The sequence below is a fragment of the Cervus canadensis genome, chromosome 8, assembly GCF_019320065.1.
Source record: "Cervus canadensis isolate Bull #8, Minnesota chromosome 8, ASM1932006v1, whole genome shotgun sequence".
Classification (NCBI taxonomy): domain Eukaryota; kingdom Metazoa; phylum Chordata; class Mammalia; order Artiodactyla; family Cervidae; genus Cervus; species Cervus canadensis.
The window spans coordinates 16,813,794-16,834,945 of record NC_057393.1 but is presented as its reverse complement, the minus strand read 5'-3'; the positions used below and the strand labels follow the sequence as shown (position 1 = coordinate 16,834,945).

General features: G+C 47.3%; 1 protein-coding gene across 3 annotated transcripts in view; it reads left to right on the top strand.

Annotated features, from left to right (window-relative positions):
* Positions 1-21,152, top strand: part of VWA2 (von Willebrand factor A domain containing 2) — a 48,520-nt gene that overhangs the window by 21,096 nt on the left and 6,272 nt on the right. For all 3 annotated transcript variants that reach the window (XM_043475382.1, XM_043475381.1, XM_043475380.1), the window contains 6 exons: positions 8,171-8,365; positions 12,531-12,664; positions 13,265-13,397; positions 16,331-16,386; positions 18,844-18,951; positions 19,920-20,492. In XM_043475382.1, coding sequence (XP_043331317.1) covers positions 8,171-8,365; positions 12,531-12,664; positions 13,265-13,397; positions 16,331-16,386; positions 18,844-18,951; positions 19,920-20,492 — 1,199 coding nt within the window. The remainder of the gene's footprint in view (positions 1-8,170; positions 8,366-12,530; positions 12,665-13,264; positions 13,398-16,330; positions 16,387-18,843; positions 18,952-19,919; positions 20,493-21,152) is intronic.

The following is a 21,152-nucleotide window of genomic DNA, read 5'->3' as shown; positions in this document are numbered from 1 at the left end:
AAGTGATTCAGTTATACATATATCTATTATTTTTCAGATTCTGTTCTCATTTAGGTTATTATAGAATATTGAGCAGAGTTCCCTATGCTATACAGTAGGTCTTTGTTGATTATATATTTTAAATACTTTGTTATTTTATATTTTAAATTTCTTCAGAGAAATGCCCCTTTTAGGTCTTCTGCCCATTTTTTATATTGGATTGTTTGTTTGTTTACTTTGAGCTGCATGAGCTGTTTAAAATTTTGGCAATTAATGCCTTGTTTGTTGCATTGTTTGCAAATATTTGCTCCCATTCTATGAGTTATCTTTTCATTTTCTTTATGGTTTCCTTTGCTATGGAAAAGCTTTTGAGTTTAATTAGGTCCCATTTATTTATATTTGTTTTATGTGGGTCTAAAAAGATATGGCTGAGATTTACACCAAAGAGTGTTCTATGTTTTCCTCTAAGAGTTTTATAGTATTCAGTGTTCCATTTAGGTCTTTAATCCATTTTGAGTTTATTTTTGTGTACAGTGTTAGAGAATGTTCTAATTCCATGTAGCTTTCAAGGAATTTAGAAAGCTTTCATGAAATTTTCATGTAGCTTCATGTACATGTAATTTCTTTTGCATGTAGCTGTCCAGTTTTCTCAGCACCATTTATTGAAAAGACTGTCTCGTCTCCATTGTATAGTCTTGCCTCCTTTGACATTGATAAATTGACCATAGATTTATTTTTGGGCTTTCTATTCTGTTCCATTGATCTATATTTCTGTTTTTGTGCCAGTACCATACTCTTTTGATTACTGTAGCTTTGTAGTATAGTCTGAAGTCAGGGAGCCTGACTCCTCTAATTTCATTTTTCTTTCTCAAGATTGTTTTGGCTATTTGGGGTCTTTTGTGTCTCCATACATATTTTTTTTTGTTCTAGTTCTGTGAAAAATGCCATCAGTAATTTGAATTGCATTGAATATGTAGATTGCCTTGGGTAATATAGTCATTTTGATTATATTGGTTCTTGATTAATATTGATCCTATTGATTCTTCCAATCCAAGGACATGTTATATCTTTCCATCTATTTGTGTCAATTTTTTTTCTTTCATCAGTGTCTTATAGTTTACAGAGTCCAAGTCTTTTGCCTCCTTAGGTAGGTTTGTCCCTAAGTATTTTATTAATTTTGATGTGATGGTAAATGGGATTGTTTCTTTAATTTCTGTTTCCTCATCTGTCACTGTTAGTGTATAGAAATGCAATAGTTTCTGTGTATTAATTCTGCAACTTTGCAAATTCATTGATGAGTTCTAGTAGTTTTCTGGTAGCATCTTTAGAATTTTCTATGTATAGTATCATACCATCTGCAAACAGTGACAGTTTTATTCTTCTTTTCCAATTTGGATTCCTTTTATTTCTTTTTCTTCTCTGATTGCCATGGCTAGAACTTCCAAAACTATGTTGAATAAAAGTGGTGAAAGTGGACATCCTTGTCTTGTCCCTGACCTTAGAGGAAATGCTTTCAGTTTTTTACCATTGAATAAGATGTTGGCTGTAAGTTTGTCATATACAGCCTTTATTATATTGAGGTAAGTGTCCTCTGTGCCCACTTTCTGGAGAGTTTTCATCATAAATGGGTGTTAAATTTTGTCAAAAACTTTTTCTACATCTGTTGAGATAATATGGTTTTTATTTTTCAATTTGTTAATGTGGTGCATCACACTGATTGACTTGAGAATATTGAAAATCCTTACATCCCTGCAATAAATCCCACTTGATCATGGTATATGGTCCTTTTAATGTATTGCTGGATTCAGTTTGCTGTGGAGGATTTTGGTGCCTATGTTCATCACTGATATTGGCCTATAATTTTCTTTTTTTGTGGTATCTTTGCTTGGTTTTGGTATCAGCGGGATAGTGGCCTCATAGAATGAGTTTGGGAGTGTTTCTTCCTCTGAAATTTTTTTTGGCTGAGTTTCAGAAAGATAGGTGTTAACTCTTCTCTAAATGTTTGATAGAATTCACCTGTGAAGTTGTCTGGTCCTGGACTTTTGTTTGTTGGGAGTTTTTAAACCATGGTTTCAATTTCATTACTTGTTATTTGTCTGTTCATATTTTCTATTTCTTTATGACTCGGTCTTGGGAGATCTTTCTAAGAATGTGTTCATTTCTTCTAGATTGTCCATTTTATTGGCATGTAGCTGCTTGTGTGTGTCTCTTACAAGCCTTTGTGTTCTGTGGCATCAGTTGTAACTTCTCCCTTTTTCATTTCTAATTTTATCAGTTTGAGCCCACTCCCTTTTTTTTTTTCCTTGATGAGTCTGGCTAAATGTTTATCAATTTTCTTTTCAAAGAAACAACTTTTAGTTTCTTGGTCTTTTCTATTGGTTTCTTTGTCTCAATTTCTCATTTATTTCTGCTCTGATCTTTATGATTTCTTTCCCTCTACTAACTTTGGGTTTTGTTAGTTCTTTTCTCTCTAGTTGCTTTAGGTGTAAGGTTAGATTGTTTATTTGGGATTTTTCTTGTTTCCTGAGGTAAGATTATATTGCTATAAACTTCTTTCTTAGAACTGCTTTTGCTGTGTCCCATAGGTTTCCTTTGTCTCTGGGTATTTTTTAATTTCCTCTTTTATTTCTTTAAGGATCCATTTTTTTGTTTGATGGTATATTGTTTAGCCTCCATGTGTTTATGTTTTTTTACAGTTTTTTTTCCTTGTAGTTGATTTCTAATCTCATAGCATTGTGGATGGAAAAAATGCTTGATATGATTTAAGAAAATTTACCAAGGCTTACTTTGTGGCCCAGCATGTGATCAATCCTGGAGAATATTCCATATGCAGTTGAAAATAATATGTATTCTGCTGCTTTTGGATATAATTCTCTATAAGTATCAATTAAGTCCATTTGGCCTAATGTGTCATTTCAGGCCTGTGTTTCCTTATTGATTTTCTGTCTGGATGATGTGGTGTCCATTGATGAAAGTGGGGTATTAAAGTCCCCCATTATTTTTGGCACTGTCCATTTCTCCTTTTATAGGAGTTAGTATTATATATTGAGGTGTTCCTATGTTGGGTACATATATATTTACAATTCTTTTATCTTCTTCTTGGGTGGATCCCTTGATTATTATGTAGTGTCCTTCTATGTCTCTTACAGTGGTCTTTATTTTAAAGTCCATTTTGTCTGATATGAGTTTTTCTACTGTAGCTTTCTTTTGATTACCATTTGCATGAAATACTTTTTTCCATCCCTGGGTTTCAGTCTGTATGTATCCCTAGATCTGAAGTGGGTCTCTTGTAGACAGCATACATATAGGCCTTGGTTTTGTATCCCTTCAGCCTGTTTGTGTCTAATGTTTGGAGCATTTAATCTATTTTATATTTAAAGTAATTACCCCCGCCTCTGCTGGAAACCCTCCAATACCACCAGATAGGTCTGGCCCAGGCTCTTAGGAGGTCACAGATTTTGTCCCTGGGATCTGGTATGAAACCTTGTGTGCACCCTCCAAGAGTGGAGTTTCTGTTTCCCCAGTTCTGTGGCAGTCTGCTATTAAACGCTGCTGGCCTTCAAAGCCAGATACTCTCGAGTCTCCTCCTCCTGATGCCAAACCTGCAGGCTGGGGAGTCTGACATGCAGCTCAGAACTTTCACTCCAGTGGGAGAGCCTCCATAGTATAATTATTTTTCAGTTTGTGGGTCACTCACCCAGTGGGTATGGGATTTGATTTTATCATGATTGCACTTTTCCTACCATCTTGCTGTGGCTTCTTCTTTGTCTTTGGATGTAGAGTATCTTTTTTAGTAGGTTTCAGAGTTTTTTGTTGTTGTTGATGGACTTGGACTCAAATGACTCAGTCCTGCTCTCATGTGAAAAGTTATGCCAGTTGCAGTGGCTGGTGCCAAAAGGCACTTTATAGAGGTCACTCTGTACCTCTTCCAGCCCCTTATTTTATGGAGGAGGATACTGAGGTTGAGACGGAGCAGGCGACTTGGCCAGGACCACAGGATTACACTGCCCATCCAGTAGGCCCCATGGAACTGTCCTTTCTCACCTCTGCCTGCCCTCTCCTCAGCCTCTAGCTCCTAACACGTAGTTGAGCCTCTTGTTAGCTGTGTTCATACCTAAGGGCTGTCATTCATGACCCATGACATGCAGAGACGCATTGAGAATGTGCCAGATGAAGACACTGGCGTGGAGAAAGGTGCCTCTTCACGTGTCTGAACAAGGTCAGCTCTTTGGGGATGTGCACAGTCAGCATTTGGGTATCCCAGGACGACTGTAAGACAGCAAACCAGGACCGGAGGCAGTAACTGGATTTTTGGCGAAGGTTGCAGGGTCACTGAGGACATTGAATGTTGAGACACTCTTATTAATCAGGACAGAGGAATGTTGGCTGACCGGGAGTGATGACCTCCCCAGGGCACTTTACCCTTTTTCTTCAGTGGAGTTTGAAATTCTGGATTGATGAACACAGCTCTGCCCCAAACCCAGAACCACTTGCCTTTCCAGACCAAGGCAGTCCCCTAAAAGCGTGTCTTGAAATGGCTAAGAAACCACTGTGACAATCACCTTATTGCTATTTTGTGATAACTTTGGGAAATATTACAAGCAAACCTTCCAACGTTGTACCTCGTGATAACCTAAAATCAGAAAAAACACAGGCAGAAATTAGCCTCCGAATGCTTAGAACTCTGGCCAGGGGGACTGTGCAAGTCCGTTCCATCATCTGATTAATTTCATAATTACACAACTCTGAGTTTTCTGTGATTGAATTTTTTTGACCCCGTCTGTAGCTTTATTAGCATTGTAGTATGTTTAAATAGCTTTACAGAAATAGCACTCACCACATTACTTTCGCACAAAGCCTTTTATAGCAGCTGTGGCTTATTTCAAGCTACATTAACATTTAAACATTGTTTTTAAAATAGTTAAAATTATAAAAAATTTTTTTTACTTAATATTTTTGGTGTGTATTTTTTCATAAGATTGCATTATTTCCCATGTTGAGCCCTTTTAATGGTTATATAATAAACCAGTGAATTTGGCTATTATAATGTAGTAAATCAGTCGCTAAAACAGGGCTACCCAACCCCTGGGCCATGAACGATTACTGGTCCATAGCCTGTTAGGAGCTGGACCACGCAGCAGGAGGTGAGCGGCAGTCGTAGTTACAGCCACTCCCCATCACTCACATTACCACCTCAGCTCCACCTCCTGTCAGATCAGCAGCGGCATGAGATTCTCACAGGAGAGTGAGCCCTACTGTGAACTGCGCATGTGAGGCATCTGGGTTGCATTCTCCTTATGAGAATCATCATGAAACTATCCCCCCACCAGCCTCAGCTCATGGAAAAATTGTCTTCCACGAAACGGGTCCCTGGTGCCAAAAAGGTTGGGAACCACTGCCCTAAAAGAACACATTTAGCTTGATTCCAGGATTTTTATCCACTGCTGAAACCAACAACAACAAAAACTCCTGTGATCAACATCCCTGTGCCTACAGTGAGTGTTCTTATGAATTATTTTTCAAAGTCTGTTCCACGCACTACCTGCATCAGAATCACGGCAGGTGGGGGAAGGTAGGCAGGTTTAAAATGCAGGTTCTCAGGCCTGGTTGCACATCCACCAGTTTGGACTCTGGAAGGATGGAATCTGAGAATCCACATTATTAAGTCACCTGAGGGACTTTCGTGCTCACTAGAATTTGAGATGAACTCAAAAGATAAACTTCTTGGAATAGACTGCTGGGTGGTCATTATAATGACCATTGATGGAGTGCTTACTAGGTACCAGGAGGCACTGGGAACAGCATTTAACCCTCAAACAGTACTGTTACTTTCCTTATGTTAGCAAGTTTAACAGGAATCTCAGGCTAAGTAACTTTGCTGAGTTTAGCTGGTCAGTATACCACAGGACTTAGTATCTGTGTCCCTGTTCTTGTTCAGCCTGTGGGTTGCTCTCATAAATAGCAGTCTATCTGTGAACCTTCACTTTCTACCTAGTTTCGTCCCATTGGAGAGAAATTAGAGAAACGTTACATTCTGGACTCAGACCTCTAGTTCTGGAGCCAGATGCTGAGCTGAGAACAGACTCGGTGAGGAACACTCCAAGAAATAAGGAAAGTGGAGACAGCAGGGTTTCTTCTCTCTTTCTGGGGGTCAGAAGCCATTAGGAATCTCACCTGAGCTTGGTCGGCTGGAGTCAGCAGGTCAGGTGCAGAGGTGGAGAGGGTGGTTGGCACGGGCATTTGTGTGCTGAGCGATGCGGAGGGTGGACACCCCAGAGGCCAGCGGAGTAGTGACCCGGGCCCTCCCGTCCTTGAAATTTAATTTATCTCTGGCCACAGGCTGGTGACTCTGAAGAGGGGGCCCAGACCCACTCTGAAAATCTGGTTGAAAAGGAAAGACAAAGTGTGACACTGGGGGGGTGGCTGAAGGCAGGCCTGTATGAGAAATGAGAATGGATTTCTGGAGAACGAGTGCTTTTTTCCTGATCCCAAAGCGTTGAACCCATAGGAGAAGAAGTGACGGGTGGAGGGGTGACAGAAGAAGGGCATATTTTCAGGAGAGAAAGCTGAGGCTGGCTGAGAAAGGAAGGCTGCAGGGTCACAGCCAGAGGCTCGTGGGAATCCCCGCCAGGGGAAGCCACAGGGAGCGCCTGGCCTTCAGTGAGGAGTGTTTTGTGACCGTTTGGACAGTGGTACAGAGCCAGGGTCAGCAAACCTTTTCATCAGAGACCGTACAGTAAATATTTTAATGCTCTGCTGGCCACGTGGTCTGTGTAGATAGTACATAAATGAATGGGCACCCGTTTTCTGTGTCCATTTGCCCCGAGGCTTTAAATTGCCTACCCCCTCAAAGGAATGACCATTGGCTTTGGAATCAGCCTGACTATGTTTAAACTGCAGTTCTGACCTCCACTAGCTGGGTCGAGGCAGGTTGTATAATGCGATGGTAAGAACTTGAACTCTGGAAGTTCTGAGTTCAAGTCCTGCCTCTTCCCCCCATGAAATGTGTCACTTTAGCTAAGGCCCTTCTCTGAACTCTCCTGTCTCAGAGCTATGGTGAGAATTACATGAGCCAAGCACCTTTATACACATGTTTAGTGGTGCTTGGCACATGGTAGGTGGACAGTAAATATTAGCAGTTAGTATTACTGGTCTCTGAGCAGGGGATTCCTTATCTATTACCATCCACTGAAAGGGTTTGCCCAAAATTGTAGTAAGTCTTTATTTTCTGCTTAGGTGACACCCAGAGCTGGCAGTCCACCCTCTGCAGATGTGGTCACGAGTCTCCTATGGTGAGATTTAGTAGGGATTCTGTGCTGGGATTCCAAACTCAGCCAACAGTCTCCATAACTCCGCTGTGAGGAATGCAGAATCTTAGCCTCCTGATGAGATGGGACCATAGCCACCTGCCCTGCTCTGAAAGTAGTCAAATGGTTCAGCCTTCCAATGCCCAACCCTGAACCTGGAAGTGAGACACAGAGGCTTGATCTTGAAAATGACCCTTGCATCAAAGCCCTGCCATTCATGCTCAGAAATCCTTACCAAGCTCAGTTACCTGCTTTCCCAAGGACATGTTGAGCTGTAACAAGAAGGGAATGGTTCAGGGATGGGGAGATAGGAGGTGGGTGTTAGACAAATGATGAGAATCGCACCCTGGAGCCACCATGGAGAAAGAACGCAAATGAATACCTGAATAACATTATTATATAATATAACACATGTGCAGGCTGAGTGCTAAGTCCAGGGGAAAAATTCATTCTTCTTCATCACTGTGGTTTACATCTTTCTCTCTCTGCCTTTTCTCCTAACATATGCATTTAACACTGTGTATGTGCTCAGTTGTGTCTGACTCTGCGGCCCCATGGAGTATAGCCCACCAGGCTCCTCTGTCTGTGGAATTCTCCAGGCAAGAATACTGGAGGGGGTTGCCATTTCCTTCTCCAGGGGGATCTTCCCAATCCACGGATGCATCTCCTGCATTGGCAGGCGGATTCTTTACCACTGATGCCACCTGGGAAACTCCATCACTGTGGTTTAGGTGGTGAGAGAGTGCACAGGTCATGTGGGAATTGTCCCTTTGAGCCTCTGCTGGGAGAAGGTGGCTGTTGTCTCAGGTTCTCATTCCAACTTCACCCCTGGATCGCTGACTCTTTCTCCTTTTTTTTTTTTTTTTCCTTCTGGGTGAGCTCAGAGGAGGGCGCACAGAGACAAGCCTTGCTCTGAAATACCTTCTGCGCAAAGGATTCCCGGGGGGCAGAAATGCCTCTGTGCCCCAGGTCCTCATCATCGTCACCGACGGGAGGTCCCAAGGGCATGTGGCCCTGCCCGCAAAGCAGCTCAAGCAGAGGGGCGTCACTGTTTTCACCGTGGGCATCCGCTTCCCGAGGTAAGAGATTTTCGTTGTGCTGGGTCAGCCCTCTGGGAGCTGGGAAAACCATCCTGGATTTTCAGGGACCCGTCTTTTCCTCACTTTGCTGCATTGTTGCTGGCACACAGGGAAATCCAACTCTTTGGAAGTCTGAGAGTTTGCGTTGTCTTTAGTCTGAATACTTGGTTTCAAGTGTCAGAAACTTGACTCCAATGTATCTGGGCAGAAATGGAAATTCAGGGACGTGTATAACTGCACCAGTGGGTCAGGGGTCTCTCGGAGTCAGCAGGAGTTAAGGATTTCGCTGCCTTTTAGAGTCTGTCTGTCCCCCATCCAATTGTCTCTGCTATTCTCTCAGCCGGGCTTTCTCGGGAAGCTGGGACTATGGGTGCAAGCAGCGCCCCAGGCCCTATCTTCCCAGCTCCATCCTGGAGACAAAAGACTCATTTCCCCAGTTTCAAGTTGAATAATCCAAGCAAGTGTTCTGATGAGCCTGAGGCTGGTCTGTGTCTGGCTTCCCTCTTCAACCATGTTTCTCCAGGTGCTGAAATCTGCCTTCCTGGTGGGAGGAGGGGGGTATATTCTCAGCCCTAAAAATGGAGGTGACCTCTATGAACGTCTAGTTGTTGTGGGTATCAAGTGAAGTGACTCTGGTCCTGGCACTGTGCCTGTACACAGACATCTCTGTTAATTTTAGTACTGTCATTCCAGAACCAACTCCCTACCCCCAGGACACCACAGTCCATGGATGTTCACGTCCTTTATTTAGCCCTCCCATATCTGTAGATCATAAACATAGCACAGGAGCCACAGTTAGTTGAATTTGTAGATGTGGAACCTAGGGATCTGGAAGTGGAAGGCCCACTGTACTTTTCTTATTCTCTCAATAAATATAGGTTGTCTTCCTCGTGCCAGACACTATTCTAGGTTCTCAGGATACAGAGACAATAATAATATACAAAGTCCTTGCCTTCATGAAACTCCATTCTAGGAAAGGAACTAGACAACAAACAAGTAAGTGAATAAATAAATAACAATTTCAGATGGAAATAAAATGCAGAGAAGAAAAATAAAGTAGGTAAGAGGTTACAGAATGATGGGAGTAGGGAGGATAGCTATTTTTTGGCGGGGAGGGCACGCCATGCAGCTATTGGGATTTTAGTTTCCCAACCAAGGATTGAACCAGCAGTGAGAGCGCTGAGTCCTAACCACTGGACTGTCAGGGAATTCCCAAGATGGTAGAGCTATTTTAGATAGGAGGAGTCTGGCAAGGCTCCCTTAAGGAGTTGATTTTTGAGCAGAAACTTAAGTGAGGAACAAGCCTTCCAAGTAACAAAAAAGAGCAAGCGAGGCAGGCAGATGGCAAGTGCAAAGGCCCTGAGGCAGCAGCTAGCTGAGTGTCTTTTAGAAACAGCAAGACAGCCAGAGAGCAGCTGGAGATCAACCAGCAAGGGGTGAACTACAAGAAATAAGGTAGAAGAGGTGGGCAGGAGTCGGGGCTACAGACTTTGTGAGTTATTGTAGAGACTGAGGTTTGTAATGAGTAGTGTGGGAAGTCCGTGGAGGGTTTTGAGCAGGAGAATTACATGAACTGGCTTACATTTTTAGGAGATCACACTGACTGCCAGGAAGATAATAGACTGACTGGACCGAGGGAGAGGCAATGATGGGGCAGCGGGGAATCTAGGAGCCGGTGGAGCAGCTCACATGCAATTTAATGGTGGTTTGTCATAGGGCAGCAGCTGTGATCTGCAGAGGAATGGCTGGATCTAGGATATGTTTGGAAGGCAGAGCACTGGAGTGGCTGGTGTGTTGGGTGTGGGTGTATGAGAGAAGAATAGAAGGTTTTGGCTTGAGCCCCAGCATGAATGGTGATGCTACTTACTGACATGAGAAAGACTGGGAAAGGAAATTGAATTCTGTTACAGACAGGGCAGGTCTAAGACTCATATTGGCCATCTCAGTAGAGACGATGAGTGGGGAGTTGGATGGAAGAGTCTGGCACATAGGAGAAAGGACAGGCATTGAGATGGAAACTGAAGATAGTGTTTAAAGCCTAAATAAGATCACCGGGAGCTGAGTGTCGAGTGAGAGGACCTCCGAGGACCAGCGGGTGCAGGTCAGAAAGAGGAAGAAGATAGGAGACTGAGGTTGCGGGTACCGTGGGGCTGTCCCGATTGTGCTGTGTCCTGGTGCAGTGATGACAGCCACCACCACCACTGTTGTTGTCATTGTAACTTGGTAGTAAACACAAGCTGCCTTATGGCTGGCTCTTTTTGTGTTCTCAGATATAAGGAACATAAACTCCTTGAGAGAGGAGAAAGGGTGTTACTTTATGGCTCCCTGCCCACCCTCCTGCCGAGTAGAGTGTCTTACACATAATAGTTGCCCAAGATCTATTGCCGAGGATGGAACAGAATGGAAATGAGAATTTCACCCACAAGGTGGAAATACTGGCCCATTCTGGGGCTTTCTTCTCCAGCTGCTAGCTGAAGGAGTGCTTCTCAAACTATATGTGGTGAAGGTCCAGTTGTTTTTTTTTTTCCCTAATTGATCATGCCATGATGCTTAAAAAAAAATTACAATAAAAATGAATTACCAGAAAAATGAAATAAAAACAAAGTTAAAATAGAAGCTCAAATTCTTATTAATTGACCCAACAGACTAAAAATGGCTCTGTCAAGCTGTGATACGATTAGCTTATAAATGCCTGGTATCTATGCTTTTGAGATTCTGAATCAGGGTGAGAAGTTTGGGGACCTGCGCTGGCCCATAGACCATACTTTGAGCATGTCTGGTGTAGAGAAATTAAGAAGCCAGTTGCTCAGGAGAGGGGGTATCACTCAGGTTTGAAAGCCCAAGTTTTGCAGACACAGGCAGCCTCTGAGGAAGCCTGCTGGGCTCCCAGGCCCACCTAACCCCTTCCCCCACTCCTAGTAGAAGGCCGTACACTGTTGACCGGGGGTTCTCCAGGTGTGTTCCTTGGACCAGCAGCATCAGCAGCATCTAGAGCTTGTTAGAAACCCACGCACTCGGGCCGCACCTCATTGAATCCAAAACTCTGGGGCGAGGAGCCTCGGTCTCTGCTTTTTCTGGTCCTCGGTGATTCGGATACCACCAAAGTCTGAAAACCTCTGTAGAGAGATTAAAGACTGATGCCGCTCAAACTCTTCCATCCCCACCCGCCTTTAGTGTAGTTAAAACCCATTCTCTGAGGATTCTCAACTCTGGCTGGGTATCTGGATTACCCAGGGAGCTTTTAGGAAGGTCTCTTTGGGGGCTGGGAGAGCTAAGGGTGGGGCCTGGCAGAACTGCCCACTCAAAGCTACTGTGAGTCTAGAACTAAGAAGCCCCTCCTTCGTGCCAGGCGCTGTCCTAGGTACTGGATGAAACGGCTGTCTTCTGTGCCTTTAGAGGAGAATCGGAGTTTTACATGAGGCGGTTTAGAGATCCATGAAGGTTTTGCTGTATTGCCAAGCCTTGGTCTATTTTGATGAATTTTTTTGATGGGCAAGATTCTAAATGTGTTGCCAACTGCTTTGTCTTCTTAAAAATAGGTTTTTCCCCAACATCCTTTAACCCTTCTTCATGCACTAAGGTCATCATCCCACCTATCATTTCTGTTCCGGGCACTAACAGTACCCTCTGGTTGTTGAACTATGCCAGTTCCCATGTCTACATGGCCTCACATTGCTGGCCTCTGAGTTCTTATGGGCATGGTTTATAATCATCAGGATTTTTTTTTTTTTTCCTATTACTAGTTGTTCCTGTGTGTGCTTCTCTTGGCATCACCTAGAACCACGAACCACTTTCCTTCATTTCCTTTATGGTTAAATTTTTCTCATCAGCTATAAGTTATAAAACCAGATGACTAGATCTGTTAGGACCGAGTCTCAAACAAGAGCTGACAGTTCGAGTGGGAGGTTCTCCTCTGAGGAAATTGGTGGGTTGCCGGAGCATACACACATTACTACCCACAGCTCAGCATCCTCAGTCTTTCTGTGGTTCACTTCTAGACCTTCCCTGCATCCTAGACGGATGAGGTTGCAGCTAGGTGGCTCCTGCCTCGGTGGGTGGTGGTGCTGTCCACACAGAGCCCAGGGTCTAGGAGATGGGTGGGCAGGAGGTGGGTGAGCGTGGGGCGACGGGCTGTTGTGACTTCTCTGCTGGGGCCGGGACTCAGGTGGGAGGAGCTGCACTCGCTGGCCAGCGAGCCAAGGGAGCGGCACGTGCTGATGGCCGAGCAGGTGGAGGACGCTGCCAACGGCCTCTTCAGCACCCTCAGCGGCTCCACCATCTGCACCACCGCCTCTCCAGGTGAGTAAGGGCCTCCCAGCTGGGAAGGAGTGGCCTTGCCCATATAGAAGTGGGATGCCAGGGTGGGGAGGGTTCCCCAAGGCCAGAGGTCAGGACACAGGAGGCTCCCCAGGGAAGCAGCAGAAGAGGGACAGTACCTAGCAGCTTCGGCCCTGGGACACTCGGCTTTGTTCAGCCTCTCCGTGTCAGGCCCTGTGGGGGTTTTGGCTGGGAATCCTGAGATTGTCTTTGAGGGATTGAGAGGCTCAGGGCTTGGGACCCAGATATGGGGGGTCCCCTGTGCCTGTCCACTGCTTGGGAGGAGGAAGGAGCCAGCTCCCCACACTGTCAGCACAGGGAGGCTTCATCTGGGGGTGAGATCCCTGTATGCGTAGTCAGCTTTGTCAGAGTCCATCCGGGAGCTGGAGTGACGTAGGTAGAATGAAAGGTACACGTGTGCACAGGATGGAAGAGCTGTGAGGGGAGGGACCTGTGCAGAGGAGATGCTCAGAGACTGGCTGGCCCTCTGCTGTGTGCTCTGTGAGGGCAGGGGTGGGTGGGACCGCGGGGAATGATGCTTAACTCTGTCTTCCCTGTCTTGGGCATGCATGGTGGACACAGACTGCAAGGTCCAGCCTCACCCCTGTGAGCGCAAGACGCTGGAGACGGTCAGGGAGCTTGCTGGCCTCGCCCCATGCTGGAGAGGATCTCGGAGTGCTGACGCTGTGCTGGCTGCCCTCTGTCCCTTCTCCAGGTTTGTCCTCACGGTTTGGAGTCCGAGCCCAAGGGCTCGACCTGGGCAGGGTTGGCCAGGGCCTCACGGGCTGCGGGGAGAACGGCTTTCTGGGGCCTTGGCCGTGGAGCCTGTGATGCGGATCGGAGGAGACCAGGGAGGGAGCCAGGGACAGGGTTTCAGGGACACAGGCAGGGGCGCACGTACTCAGCATCAGAGTCTTGTAGACCCACCAGCCAGGCACCCAGGGTGAGTGAGCGGGGCAGGTCACAGCCATTCTGGAAGGCTGGTGGGTCAGCCAAAAACTGGTTGGATAGGGCAGTGGTTTGGACGTGGGTTAGTGGTCTGGTAACTTGGTTCCTCTGAGCACCAGTTTCCACCTTTATGGGGGCTGAGCAAACCAAGAGGCTTAAATAAGATCCTTGCATGAACTCCAGTTGTAGATGCCATGGGGGAGGCTGGATTCTTCAGCACAGGAGCTCAGGTATTCGAGAGCACCCACTGCCCAGCTGTCAGCCACTGCCCTGCAGACTCCCCAGACTGTCCCTCGGCACTTTTTCTGGATCACCTCCAGTATGGCCCCTGGTTAGCAATTTGTGATCCGGCCCACCCCTCCTTTCTAGAGAGCCAGGGTAGCGTTCGAACCAGCTGCATCTTGCCCCTTGGCCTGGCCTCTGCGATGAGATCAGAGCATGTACACGGCAATGAGATGGAACAGCTGAGAAGCTGCAAGGGCCATGCTGGGCCGATGCCGAGTCTAAACGCCGCCCCGGCAGGGAAGAGCCATTCCCCCGACATGGATCAGAGGAAGTGAGGCCTGGGGCCCTGTCATAGGCCATTAGAGACTCTCTTCTGAACCTGAGCTTTCAAGTGAATGGAGGTAGTTCTTTGTTCTCTGGTGAACATGTTTAAGTGCCCCTCTGAGCAGGACAGTGTGTGACAAGGAGGCGGACACAGTCACTGCCCCCAGTGCTCTTGGTCCAGAGAGAGCCTCCCAAGTGCTGGAATGGGGCTTGATTCCTCGCACATCGTGGAGAAGGGGCCGCTTGAACAGTCTTTATATATATATACACATACATATAAAATTATAAAGTCTTTATATATATATATAGTTTTATTTTATTTATTTATGGCTGCACTGGGTCTTTGTTGCTGTGTGTGAACTTTCTCTCAGAGGATTTGTCTGGAGCATGCAGGAATTAATACATCAAGGCTTCTAGAATAATGCATATAGTAGGTTTTTCATCAATCCCTTCATTCAGGAGATCTTCACGGAGGCCCTCCTGAGCTCTCAGCACTGGCCCAGGTCCTAGGGAATCTGTATGAGCATCTCAGAAACAAATCAGCCCCCATGAACAAGAGGCAGCGGTGAACAAAGTAAATAGCTAGAGGAACTCTTAGGTGATGCCAAGTGCCTACTGGGGAAAGAATGCGGGGTGGGGGAGACAGAGTGGGGTAACTAGGTGGTTGGGGTAGGGTAGCGCTTTTAATTACAGTAGGCAGGGAAGACAGAGAATGTGGCATCTTGAGTCCAGAGCGGAGGGAGGTGGCAGGTGGTGGGGTGGGCGGCAAGCTGAGTACAGGTCCAGGCAAAGGCCTGTAGACAGTGTCTGCCCAGTAGCACGGGCTCCCAGTGCTGGGCTGGGTAGGGAGGGCAGGGCCCGTGGAACTTTCTGGGCTTGGATGTGTGGTTTTATGAGGTTGTCACTGGGAGTAGACACAGAAGGGAAGAAGAGTTCTCTTTAATGAGCTGGTGGCTTGGCAGAGTTTGACTTCAGCAACCCCTTGAGTTCAGAATTGACTTGGCTTTTATCCTAAGTGGATGTTTTGCCTCGGGTAAGCTCCTGCCCTAGCGATGAGCCCTATTAGCCACCCCCCAGCTGGGCAACACTGGGGTGGGATTTCACTGGGAGAAGGCTTTTTGGGAAAGTTTTAGAGAACTTTATTGCCAAGGCCCTGAGAGAATCTCCTGAGATGAGGCCACTGTGGAGCTGCTGCCAGGCAACGGGAGGGCTTCCTACCTGAGGGACAAGGATCCCCTCTTGCCTTGGCTGGCGTGTGACCCCACAGACTCAGGAGAGCTGGGGCGGGGGAGGCCCAGAGGGCAACATGCATGGGCTTTGGAGTCCAAGACGGAGTTCAGATCCCAGCTCTGCTGTGTTTTGATAAGTGTGTGACTTTGGGCCCCTTAATTCAGCCCTCTGAGCCCTCTTCTCCATCTGAAAGAGGTTACTGTCTCTTCAAGTAGCCGAGGAATTGATGTAATGATGGGGACGGATGAAGCATGGAAGCCAGTGCAGGAATGGTGCCTTGTGTGGTCTGAAGGTTGGCAACCAAACAGGCCTCAGGGGCCATTGAGACCAGCCAGTGGTTTGCACATCCTCCTGAGCTACAATAGAGGCTTGTATGGACAATTGTCCTGCAGACCAGAAAAAGCACATTTGGGTTGGGGGCAGGGCTGTGGCACTGGGGGAGCCGTGAACAGCCCCGTTCCCTCTCCACTGAGGCTCCAAGGAACACAGTTGAAAACTACCCAATAGGTTACTACACAGAAGTGGGGACTGAGGACCAGAGAAGGAAAGAAACTTGCCTGGGGTCACACAACTAGAATCCAGTTGCCTAGTCCCAGTATTTCCTGCCCCCCAACTCATTGTGCTGGCCCCAGAAAGTAATTTATAATAGAAAGCTGTTTACGTAGCTCAGAGTATTGAACACAGACATCTCTAACTTCTGACAGGATAGCCAGCTTACATTATCTCCTTTTTTTTTTAATTGTCTTTGATTAGTTTAAAACATTTCCTACTCCATGTGCAGACAAAAGTTGGGGTGGAATCAGGGGAAAAAACAGGTTTCTTGAGTCACTTCTGCATGGCATCTTACGTCAGCTCTTAGTGTTTTAAATAACCTTTCCTGTTAAACCTCTGATCTGTACCGTTTGATGTCTTGGGTCGTAGCTGGAAGAGAGTGTTCTTCACCCACCCCACCACCTGCTACAGGACCACCTGCCCAGGTACAGTCTGCCTCTTTGATTCTCCTGTTCTTTCTGGCCCCGGGACAAGGCTGGCTCCCGAAGGGGCATTTGTACTCCTGGGGCACTGAGTAGGATTGGACCCAGCTCCAGGGCAGAGGCATGGGCATTTCAGAGGCAGAGCAACATGCTCGTGTGATCCTCAAGGCTTCCCTTATTCAGTGGTATCTTTTCACTGAGAATGGAGTGAAGCTTTGGAATTACTTCCTTAACCGGGACTCTGCACTGACAAGAGGCAGAGCGGGGCATGCACTGGCCCCCTAACTTTGCAAACAGAAAACCTCATATCTAGCACCAAACCCAGAGCAAGATACCTGAGCCTTACTTTCTTCCTCTCTAAAATGAGGGCAATGTTTGCCCCATGTCTGGACTCCCCATCTCCCTACTCTGGATGGTAGAGGGTACCATACATGGACTCCTAGGGAAGATTCAGTAGATGATGTCCACCCACGTGCTTCATCAGCTACAAAGTCCCCAGCAAACGGGAGGACTCATCAACCCCGTTAAGATCATTCGGCCTGGCTCCCCAGTGGGCCCTCCCTACTCATCACTCCGGGGTCTAGAGCATCTCACAGATGCAGGAGCCATGGAGGTCGGTTGTCTTGGCATCGGTGCTTGTGTGGATTTGCTGCTTCTGATGAGGTCAGGTACCCGGCCCCTGAAGAGCCAGAGGCTTGTGTGCAGGCAGGAGGGTACTTCTTACCTGGGGTTAGGTGACCCGCTGGGCATCTTGTTTTAAAGTTCCAAGGTGGCTGGCCTCTGACAGCTGGCAGGAACTGAAAGTCTGGTTGTTTCCACTCAGAAATAAAAGGTCAGGGACTTATGGTTTTGAAACCAGAATAACTTGAGTCCCAGCTCTGCCACTTTCCAAGTAGCTAACCTTCAGCGTGTGACTTCTGTTTGTTGAGTTTCAGCTTCCTGTCTGTGACATGGGGGTTCATAGTACTTGCTTTATTTGGTTGTATCAGTGAAATGAGATCATGCATGTGTAACCTTCAGCTTAGTTCAGTTCAGTCTCTCAGTCGTGTCCGATTCTTTGTGACCCTATGGACTGCAGCACGCCAGGCTTCCCTGTCCATCACCAACTCCCAGAGCCTACTCAAACTCATGTCCATTGGGTCGGTGATGCCATCCAACATCTCATCCTCTGTTGTCCCCTTCTCCTTCAATCTTTCCCAGCATCAGGGTCTTTTCCAAGGAGTCAGTTCTTCGCATTAGGTGGCCAAAGTATTGGAGTTTCACCTTTAGCATCAGTCCTCCCGATGAATATTCAGGGTTGACTTCCTTTAGGATGAACTGGTTGGATCTCCTTGCTGTCCAAGGGACTCTCAAGAGTCTTCTCCAACACCACAGTTCGAAAGCATCAATTCTTCGACGCTCAGCTTTCTTTATAGTCCAACTGTCACGTCCTTACATGACTACTGGAAAAACCATAGCTTTGACTAGATGGATCTTTGTTAGTACTGTCTCTGCTTTTTAATATGCTGTCTAGGTTGGTCATAACTTTTCTTCCAAGGAGCAAGCGTCTTTTAATTTCATAGTACGTGATCCCATAATAACTGCTCATTTAAAGGCCACTGTTGGCGCTGTTAATGAACCCCCAGTCATTTCCATGAAACTCCTGCTGATAGAACCGCAGGCCTGGGTGCCCAAAGTTACTCTCAATTCCTACCTTTCAAAAGTATACACTTTAATTACAATCATGTGACCACTAAGTAATATATTAACATTTTTAAGGTATTGGGGGTTTGGACTCCTACATATGAATATTCACTGGAAGGACTGAATGAATAAATCTTCATAGTTTTAAAGTTTTAAAACTTCATAGTTTTAAAAATCCTTCAACTTCACCATCCTTTACCGTCTTCAGCTGGAGCTGAAGCTCCAATACTTTGGCCATGTGATGCTAAGAGCAGACTCATTGGAAAAGGCCCTGATGCTGGAAAAGATTGCAGGCAGGAGGACGAGGAGGCAACAGAGGATGAGATGGATGGATGGCATCATTGACTCAACAGACATGAGTTTGAACAAACTCTGGGAGATAGTGAAGGACAGGGAAGCCTGGTGTGCTGCAGTTCATGGGGTTGCAAGAGTCAGACATGACTTGGTGACTGAATGACAACATATGAATGGGGAGAGGAGACGTAATTCAGTCTGTAACATGTGCTCCCAGCATCAGAGCCAGATCCCACTGGCAGATCCACGGTGAGCCTGTACTTCACACAGAGCCTTAACTGAGCCCACCACTGAGTATCTGTTATTTCCCGCACCTTAAGCCCTCATTTGCTGTTCTTTTCGGTCTTTGGATACAGGTGTTGAGACCAATTTCCTAGTGCATCCCGGGAAAGGAAGGGGCTGGGCCCTGGTGGGGCAGGGTGGCCAAAGCCCTTCCATCTCTGGGCAGATGTGCCAGGCTGTTAACAGGTATCTCTCTGGTAGGCCCCTGTGACTCACAGCCCTGCCAGAATGGAGGCACATGTGTTCCAGAAGGACCAGACAGGTACCGCTGCCTCTGCCCGCCAGCCTTTGGAGGGGAAGCCAACTGCGGTACGTGTGCCCGGGACATCCCAGACTCCAGTTTTTGGGAACAGTGGAGTCCGGGCCCCTGCTGTTCATCCGCCACCCCGTTAGCCACTAGGCAGGAACTGGCCTAGGAGTTAGTGCCACCGGCATTTCAGGTACACCACTGAGCTGATGTCTCAGGTGATACCCGGAGGGCTCCAGGGTATAACTCGGGTGGTGGAGGTTTGGGTATGACACGGCTGCTAGCTTCTTAGCTTTAGAAGGGCTTGATCTGTGGGCATCAGCAAGCCCAGCTGTAGGCTGGAGCCAGCCCATCAGGTTCATGGTTCTGGGTTCATGGTCCCTTCACCCCTCTTCCAGAAGAGTAATGAGAAGCCTCAACCCCTCTTGATTTTAAAACTGTGAAGATTATAGTTGACTTTTACTGCCCTGTGGTTATGGGAATTTGAAATAAGATTCTGTACGTGAAGTGCTCAGCACAATGCTTGACACAGAGGATGGGACTTGTTAAATAATAACTTTTTAAAAACTGTCGTGCTAGGTCAATTGGAGACTTATCTGGGAAAAAGTATATCTTGATTCCCCCACCTCACAAAGTTATGCAAAAATCAATTCCATATGGATCGTTGATTTAAGTGTAGAGAGAAAAGTTGTGAAGTTTCTGGAAGAAAAACATAGGAGCCTATTGTCATGATTTGGGGGTAGACAAAGATTTCTCCAACAGGACCCAGGAAGCACTAACCATAGTGGGGGAAGAGTATAGATTCTATTTTTCTTTTGAAAAAGAGGAGAGCGAGCGAGACCCTGGGTGGGAGCCGGGGAGCCCTGTCTAACTCGGTGATGGGCTCTGGTCACTAGCCTTTGGAGCCTCAATGTCATGGCTCCATCCCTCTCCTAGGAGGGCGGTGGCTAAGCCTCATGTGGGGTTGGGCATCCCAGGTGGGATGGTTGCCCACCTGCTCCCTAAGGTGATGGTGGCTGTGTCCCGGCAGCTCTGAATCTGAGCCTGAAGTGCAGAGTGGATGTCCTGTTCCTACTGGCCAGCTCAGCGGACGCCAGCCCGGAGGGCTTCCAGCGGGCCAAGGCCTTTGTGAAGCGGTTTGTGCGGGCGGCGCTGACCGGAGACTCCCGGGCGCGCGTGGGGGTGGCCCGCTACGGCGCGGAGCTGACCGTGGCCGTGCCCGTGGGCGAGTACCAGGACGTGCCGGACCTGGTCCGGAGCCTCGACAGCCTTCCCTTCGACGGCGGTGCCACCCTGACGGGCCGGGCCCTGTGGCAGGCGGCGGAGCGTGGTTTCGGGAGTGCCCCCGGGACAGGCCTGGACCGGCCTAGGCGGGCGGTGGTCCTGATGACCGAGGCGCGCTCCCAGGACCAGGTGGCCGGCCCGGCGGGCTTCGCGAGGGCCCAGGAGCTGCTCCTGCTGGGCATGGGCAGCGAGGACGTGCGGGCGGAACTGGAGGTGATCACTGGCGGCCCAGAGCGCGTGCTGACCTACACCAGCCCGCAGGACCTATTCGACCAGATTCCAAAGCTGCAGGGCAAGCTCTGCAACAGGCCGCGCCCAGGTAGGGAACACCCCACACCCGTGCCAGCTGCGGGCCAGCCTCAGCTGACCTTGGGGCCAACTGGCCAGTGTAGAACCTTCCACCTTTCGGTAGGGACTTAACCAGGGTCTCTGATGTGGGCTGGAGCCACAGCCCTGCTTTTTTTATATACTAGCCTTGTGATGAGTATCTTCTCAGTTTTGCTGTCGTTCAGTCGCTAAGTCATGTCTGACTCTTTGCAACCCCCTGGATCCTCTGTCCTCCACCATCTCCCAGAGTTTGCTCAAATTCATGTCCCCTGAGTTATGATGCTGTCTAGCCATCTCATTTTACTGGTCACCACAATCCGGCAAATAGTTGCACCTCCTAAGGGGCTTTTATGAGGATTACGTAGGGCAAGCAAGATGCACACTAGTACAGAGTAAGCTCAGAGTGTGCACTCAGAATTGTAGGTATTGCTGTTTATTCATTTTTATTGTTATAGTTAATAAGGAGCTGTCAATCTACTAAGTGTAACTCTAGAATGGCAGCTTCCCAGTTTCTTGTTGGCAAGAAAGAAATGCATTCCTAGTACACACATATGCCTGCAGAGGCATAAACGTCTAGAACAAGCCAAGCCTTTCATGAAACGCTACTTGTCATTTCTTTTTTTTTTTTTTTAATTTTTATTTATTTATTTTT